We start from the raw sequence: 8,181 nt of genomic DNA, 5'->3' as shown, positions 1-8,181 counted from the left end.
TTTACTTGCAGTACCGAAGTGCTTTACCTCCCCAGCTTTTACTCGCTTCCTTCATTCGGCCCGCCTTCCAGGCGGGATACAAAAGAAATGGCGACGAGCATGGGATAAAATTTTTTTACTTATCTACGTTTTTTTGCTCTGTACTGCTTTATTTTTTCGCTAATTTTCCGTGTGAATCAGTGTATGAGTGCTTCCACCCTTCGCTATAAGACTTTATTTCGTGTCAAAGATAGCTTCGCCTTAGGAACAGGCTTCGCTGTCCGATCTTGTACAGTTTCAGGCTCAGCAAATGACGCAGCTGGTTGCTGGACTGGTCACACTACAAGCTGCAGCTACTACGGTCCCGGCTGTACCACGGCCGAAGCCCATCGCGCTGCCATTTCATGCCTTCAATTCGGACGTCGAACGCTGGCCAGAACACATCGCCCAGTTCGAGGCACACTCCGCTGCATACAACATACCAGGTACAGAGTGGCTTGCCTCTTTCATTGCCAACGCGAGTGTAGTGTTATACCGTGTGTCCAGAGACTAAAACTTAAGCAGAAGTGATTGATGCATTGAACTTCCACTTCCGTGACAGTGTAAATGTAGTAGTTGCACGCTTCAAATTCTTTCGTCTTCGGCGTGGTCCTACTCAGTCCAATAAATCTCGGTTAGCGGACCTTCAGGGACTAACATCTGATTGTGACGTTAATCGCTCCTGTGGACGCTCATATGCGGATATCATGATTAGAGACACTATTGTGCAGAATGTGGCGGACCATCACACCCGCGAGCAAATCGTAAGATTTAAAAACCCGTCTTTGCAGGAAGTAGTGGACTTGCTAGACAGATAAGATACATTAGATATGGCTACTTCGCCGTTTGACGTGACCGCAGGTGTGTGTACTGTTAGCGCGGCACAACACGTGCCCAGACCCGGCACAGAGCGCCACACCTCGCCACTCGCGCGCAACTAAACAAGTTTCCAACCAGGCACCCACTAAGAAACTGAAATCTTGTCCGAACTGTTTTCGTGCCCACCCACTGAACAGTTGTCCACCCCATCATGCACAGTGTTCTTTTTGTAATAAGAAACGACATGTACAAGCTGTGTGTAGCAAGAGAAACTCTAATTCACAGCCTGTTTCCCGTTCGCGTGATGCGCGTGGGCATCAGCACAATGGAAACCGCCGTGATCATGATTCACATCAGCCTATGGACGTTAATGCCATTTATTCAAAGTCTTCTGCTTCACGTGCTTCTACAGCTCGTCGTGTGAATAAACAAGATTCGCCAGACACTTCCTCTCGCATTCAGCACAATGCGAGGAAACTTTTGTGCCTTTGAGCATTTGTGGACGTTCTGGTCTAATGCAGCTGGACACTGGTGTGTCTGTTTCTTTACTGAACAGGTCAAAGTATGACTTACTTGGTTCGCCCCCGCTTCGTCGTTTGCATTCCACGTTGACTGAATTTACTGGACAGGAAATCTCAGTGCTCGGCGTGTGTAGTTTGCAGGCCACGTATGGTGCAACGACACGTACAGTGTCTTTCCATGTGCTCCGCTCTAGTGATGCTCCGAACAGTTTTGGCATGGACGCATTTGAACTTCTTGGCCTCGCAATTCAGGACAATGTACTTCGCATCGAGGCTAGTGACCGTGCAGACAGTGTTGCCGCGCTATGCGATGATTTTGCTGAACTCTTTTTCTGGTGGCCTCGGTTGTGCCACGGATTTTGCTGCGCATGTTGTAGTTAAAGACAATGCCATGGCTATTTTACGGCACGCATGCCCGGTACCACACGCACTGCACTACACCGTAGCTGCTGAACTTAAGCATTTGCAAGACAGTGCTGTCATTGAAACTGTTTCTGCTTCGCACTGGGCTTTGCCTATAGTGTGCGTGAAGAAACCAAACGGTTGTCTCCGTATTTGTGCTGACTTAGAAGTCTACAGTAAATCCACAGACAGTGGTAGCTACGTTTCCCTTACCGCGTCCTGAAGACATTTTTGATAAACTTCGAGCGAGAAAATTCTTTTCCACGATTGACTTGCGGGACGCACACTTTCAAATTCCGCTCGACGAACAGTCGCAGCGCTATTTTGCGATCAACACCCACCTTGGATTGCTCAAGTCCCGTCGCCTTCTGTTCGGTTGTGCTTCAGATCCTGCTATTTTTCAGTCCTACTTGCAGCAGTTGGTTGCCACTGTCCTTGGTTGTTCCGATTATCTGGACGATATTGTCGTATCAGGTCGCACCCCTGACGAACATTTGCAGAATTTGTGTGCCCTATTTACTGTCCTTTTGCCGGCAGGACTCAAGCGTAACAGTAACAAGTGCAAAATTTTTCAAACTGAGATTCAGTATTTAGGACATACGTTTAACGGAGAGGGTATCCACCCCCACCGTCACATCTCCGTGTGATTAGAGACTTGCTATCACCCAGGAACTTGAATGAACTTCAATATGTGTTGGGTAAAATTACATGTTACGTTCGGTATATACCAAATGCGGCGCAGATTGCCGCGCCTTCGCATCGCCTTCGGTGTAAAAACCTTCCTTTTGTTTGGTCTTCGGAATGTGATGCTGCTTTCTGCAAGCTCAAATCTGCTTTGTTGAGTGATCGCTGTTTGAGTCCTTCGATCTCCCCAAACCAGTTGTTTTGGCTGTCAGTGCATCTTCTCACGGCGTCTGAGAGGTTGTCTCGCACCGAATTAATTCTGTAGATCACCCGATCGCTTTTGCGTCTAAGTTGCTCAAGTCAGCCCAGCAAAACTATTCTTAAATCGAGAAAGAAGTTTTATCTATTGTATATAGAGTGGCCAAGTTTCGCGAATTTTGTACGGTCGCAAGTCCTATTTGGTCACCGACCATAAGCCTTTGAAGTCATCTTGTCACCCGTCAAAGCCAGTTCCAGACCGTACTACACAAATGTTGCGACGTTGGTCTTTGTTTTTATCTAACTACAATTATGAAATTCTCTTTCGAGCTACGGCCCAGCATGGCAATGCCGATGCTTTGTCTCGTCTACCTATTGGTCCTGATGACGACTTCGAGTCTTCTGAATTGTCAAGCACGTTTATTGGTTCGCAAGATAAGGAATTACTCGATGGTTTTCAGGTGGATTTTCGTCGCATTGCTTTCGCGATAGCCGCCGATGCTTCTTTGCAGATTGTTTTAAAGTATATTCGAACTCACTGGCCTCCGTCTGCTACGCAGATTAGTGATCCCCTTGTTCGACGTTACTTTGCACAACGTCACAACTTGGCTGTACACCGTGGTGTTATTTTGTTACGAACTGACAATGATCAGTCTCGTGTGGTTGTACCTCGTTCATTGCAGTCGGAAATCCTCCGCTTACTGCACGCCGGAACCAGATCCGTTTGTGGCGTCCTCGGTTTTCTGCCTCTGGTTGTTTTCCGGCAGAATTGGACGCTTCGCGGCTTCCGCCAGCACGCCCGTGGCCCCACCGACTGCGCCTCCGCCGCCGCTGGCTGTGCCACCGCTGGCCTGGCCTGTCTCTGCCGGCGCCACGGCCCCGCCTCCGGCCGCCGCTGTCGCCACGGCCGCCTTCACGTTTCTCCGCAGTGCCGGAGCCGATGTATGCTGAGGCTGAGGCTGCCGTCACGCCGCCGCCGCCCACGGAGGTGGTTGCTCCGCCTCCTCATCCGGGCATACCCAGTGGCGGTGCGCGTTCCGGGCACGTTTTCGAAGGGGCGTTTTCCTCGCCCCCTTACGAGCAATTCGGGGACACGGTTGGGCAGCACGCCCCGGCGGTTCCGCTGTCCGCCCCCTCAGTTGCGCCGCTCCTGGGTCCCTCCAGCCGCCGTCGGAAGCCCTATTCCATGAAGGTGCACCGTTTCAGGCGGGGAGGGGTGTGGTATAGATAGCTACAATGTCACGGCGTAGGTTGACACTACGAGAGAGGACGAACTACACCGACCACAGCGCCCTCTAGCCGATGCTGTGAAGCTCGACGAGCGCCGCTCTACTTCCTGCCCAGTTGATCGAGAGCAGACAGCCTGGAAACGTTGGTTCAACTTGTGGTGACACCGCCAAACACCACACTTGCTAGGTGGTAGCCTTTAAATCGGCCGCAGTCCGTTAGTATACGTCGGACCCGCGTGTCGCCGCTATCAGTGATTGCAGACCGAGCGCCGCCACACGGCAGGTCTAGAGAGACTTCCTAACACTCGCCCCAGTTGTACAGCCGAATTTGCTAGCGATGGTTCACTGACAAATTACGCTCTCATTTTCCGAGACGATAGTTAGCATAGCCTTCAGCTACGTCATTTGCTACGACCTAGCAAGGCGCCATTATCATTTGCTATTTATCTTGTGATGCATGTACCGTCAGACCGATGTTCACCAATTATGGATTAAAGTTAAGTATTCCAGAAGCTACGTACTTTTTTTACTAGACTCAACTCCTTTAACTGTTCCAGACCTCACGCCAGCCTGCATGAGCTTAAACGCGTGCCTTTCGGCTATCTCATAGTGGCTTGGCTGTCTAGCCAACAGCCGGCCGAAGTGGCCGCGCGGTTCTGGCGCTGCAGTTTCGAACCGCGAGACCGCTACGGTCGCAGGTTCGAATCCTGCCTCGGGCATGGATGTGTGTGATGTCCTTAGGTTAGTTAGGTTTAACTAGTTCTAAGTTCTAGGGGACTAATGACCTCAGAAGTTGAGTCCCATAGTGCTCAGAGCCATTTTTTTTTGTCTTGCCAAGTCACAACACAACTTAGCATGCTACTGAGACTGTGTATTTGCGTAGACCTGGACTTTGGCTGCACCCTACGTGCTCATCGGGCAAAAGTTACGCAATATGTTTGTATACGATTATACACCAGTAAAGGTGCTATAACTTTAATTGCAGTTCCGAAAAGCGTTACCTCACCTGCTGCTACTCGCTTCCTTCATTCGGCCAATATTTCAGATCACAGGAGCAGACGCAGGAGCCGCCTTCCAGGCGAGGTACAAAACGAGGCATAGTATCCCGAAACGGCTCCGAGCATTTGTCTTCTAGACTCATCTTCAGATACACTCCTGGAAATTGAAATAAGAACACCGTGAATTCATTGTTCCAGGAAGGGGAAACTTTATTGACACATTCCAGGGGTCAGATACATCACACGATCACACTGACAGAACCACAGGCACATAGACACAGGCAACAGAGCATGTACAATGTCGGCACTAGTACAGTGTATATCCACCTTTCGCAGCAATGCAGGCTGCTATTCTCCCATGGAGACGATCGTAGAGATGCTGGATGTAGTCCTGTGGAACGGCTTGCCATTCCATTTCAACCTGGCGCCTCAGTTGGACCAGCGTTCGTGCTGGACGTGCAGACCGCGTGAGACGACGCTTCATCCAGTCCCAAACATGCTCAATGGGGGACAGATCCGGAGATCTTGCTGGCCAGGGTAGTTGACTTACACCTTCTAGGACACGTTGGGTGGCACGGGATACATGCGAACGTGCATTGTCCTGTTGGAACAGCAAGTTCCCTTGCCGGTCTAGGAATGGTAGAACGATGGGTTCGATGACGGTTTGGATGTACCGTGCACTATTCAGTGTCCCCTCGACGATCACCAGTGGTGTACGGCCAGTGTAGGAGATCGCTCCCCACACTATGATGCCGGGTGTTGGCCCTGTGTGCCTCGGTCGTATGCAGTCCTGATTGTGGCAATCATCTGCACGGCGCCAAACACGCATACGACCACCATTGGCACCAAGGCAGAAGCGACTCTCATCGCTGAAGACGACACGTCTCCATTCGTCCCTCCATTCACGCCTGTCGCGACACCACTGGAGGCGGGCTGCACGATGTTGGGGTGTGAGCGGAAGACGGCCTAACGGTGTGCGGGACCGTAGCCCAGCTTCATGGAGACGGTTGCGAATGGTCCTCGCCGATACCCCGGGAGCAACAGTGTCCCTAATTTGCTGGGAAGTGGCGGTGCGGTCCCCTACGGCACTGCGTAGGATCCTACGGTCTTGGCGTGCATCCGTGCGTCGCTGCGGTCCGGTCCCAGGTCGACGGGCACGTGCACCTTCCGCCGACCACTGGCGACAACATCGATGTACTGTGGAGACCTCACGCCCCACGTGTTGAGCAATTCGGCGGTACGTCCACCCGGTCTCCCGCATGCCCACTATACGCCCTCGCTCAAAGTCCGTCAACTGCACATACGGTTCACGTCCACGCTGTCGCGGCATGCTACCAGTGTTAAAGACTGCGATGGAGCTCCGTATGCCACGGCAAACTGGCTGACACTGACGGCGGCGGTGCACAAATGCTGCGCAGCTAGCGCCATTCGACGGCCAACACCGCGGTTCCTGGTGTGTCCGCTGTGCCGTGGGTGTGATCATTGCTTGTATAGCCCTCTCGCAGTGTCCGGAGCAAGTATGGTGGGTCTGACACACCGGTGTCAATGTGTTCTTTTTTCCATTTCCAGGAGTGTATTTTAGGATTATTTTAGCTATTGGTAACGTATTATTAAATCATTTTATTCGAGAGGAATGCGTTCCGCAAAGTGCTATTTTAAATGCTTCCCTGTTTTTAATACCTATAGAGAGCATTATGTTCACCTTTCAGTGTTCGTTAATTGTGGATTCGTTTTTGATTTTCTGCTCTTCTTGCAGCCTCTCATCAAACCCACGTCTGTTGCAACGAAAAAATTAAGAGACTGTAAGAATAGGAAGGATAGACTGGTTTTAAATTATATGCCCAAAAAGTAGTGTGTGTGTAACAGTACTCAAGAATAAGTCGCACTAGCTGCTATATGTGATTCCTTGACAGATGAACCACACGTTCCTGTAGCTCTCGCAATGAAACGAAGTCGAGCATTCGCCTTCCTACCACAGTGCTCACGTGCTCGTTCCATTTCACATCGCTTGGAAGCGTTATGCACAGATATTGGCTGTGTCCAGCAGGACACTAGTAATATAGTATCCGAGCATTACAGGTTCGATCTTCCTACTCGTGCGCATTAACTTAAGTTTTCTACATTTAGGGCTAGTTGCCATTCATCACATAAAATATAAATTTTGTCTACGTCATCCTGTACCATCGTACCATTCATCTTCGAGATTTTCCCGTACACCAATGCGTCATCAGCAAACAAGAGCAGATTTCTGCCAACTCCGTCAGCCAGGTCATTTATGTACATAGAAAACCATAGCGGACCTGTCACACTTCCCTGTGGCAATCCTGACGATTCCCTCGTCTCCGATGAACACTCGACATTGAGGACAACATACTGTGTTCTTTTACTTAAGAAGTCTTCCAGCCACTCACATATGTGGGAACATATTCCGTATGCTAATACTTCTGTTAACAGTCTACGGTGGTGTACCGTGTCAAATTCTTTTCGGAAATCTAGGAATATTAAATTTGTCTGTTGCACTTCATTCGCAGTTCGCAGTATATCATGTGAGAGAAGGGCAAGATGAGTTTCACAACAGCGATGCTTTCTAAAACCGTGCTGATTCTGGGATACAAGCTCTTCCGTCTCTAGGAAATGTATTATATTCGAACTCAGAACATGTTCTAGGATTCTGCAGCAAACCGATGTTAAGGATGCCGGTCTGTAATTTTTCGGGACCTTTCTTTTACCCTTCTCATGTACAAGAGTCAGCGGGTTTTTTTTGCAGTCGCTTGGGACTTTGCGCTAGGCCACAGAGTCGTACAGTACTCTTTGTAAAACCGAAGTGGGATCTCATCTGTACCTGGTAACTTATTTGTTTTCAACCCTTTCAGTTGTGTCTCTACGCCAGGGATGCTTATTACAATGTCGTCCTTATGGGACTCTGTGCAATGGTTAAACGACGGTATGTATGTACGATTCTCCTGCGTGAATCGTTTCTGAAACGCGGAATCTAAAACTTCAGCTTTCGTTTTGCTATCTACAGGGCGAAAAGTATTTAAACCGACAAACTCCCGCCGGCCTGTGTGGCCGTGCGGTTAAAGGCGCTTCAGTCTGGAACCGCGTTACCGCTACGGTCGCAGGTTCGAATCCTGCCTCGGGCATGGATGTGTGTGATGTCCTTAGGTTAGTTAGGTTTAAATAGTTCTAAGTTCTAGGGGACTGATGACCACAGCAGTTAAGTCCCATAGTGCTCAGAGCCATTTTTTTTGACAAACTCTGGGAGGTTGTAGGGGACATCAAAGCAAATATTTTTCCCTAATGTCATTTTTT

General features: G+C 49.7%; 1 protein-coding gene across 1 annotated transcript; it reads left to right on the top strand.

Annotated features, from left to right (window-relative positions):
- The first annotated feature begins 289 nt into the window (after positions 1–289).
- On the top strand, positions 290–3,873 carry LOC124555827 (formin-like protein 5). The gene is made up of 2 exons (XM_047129894.1): positions 290–464; positions 3,410–3,873. The coding sequence occupies exons 1-2, from the start codon at positions 290–292 to the stop codon at positions 3,871–3,873; spliced, it is 639 nt and encodes a 212-aa protein (XP_046985850.1).
- The last annotated feature ends 4,308 nt before the right edge of the window (positions 3,874–8,181 follow it).

The sequence above is a fragment of the Schistocerca americana genome, chromosome X, assembly GCF_021461395.2.
Source record: "Schistocerca americana isolate TAMUIC-IGC-003095 chromosome X, iqSchAmer2.1, whole genome shotgun sequence".
NCBI lineage: Eukaryota > Metazoa > Arthropoda > Insecta > Orthoptera > Acrididae > Schistocerca > Schistocerca americana.
The sequence above is the reverse complement of the archived record's forward strand: the minus strand, read 5'-3'. Positions and strand labels throughout refer to the sequence as shown.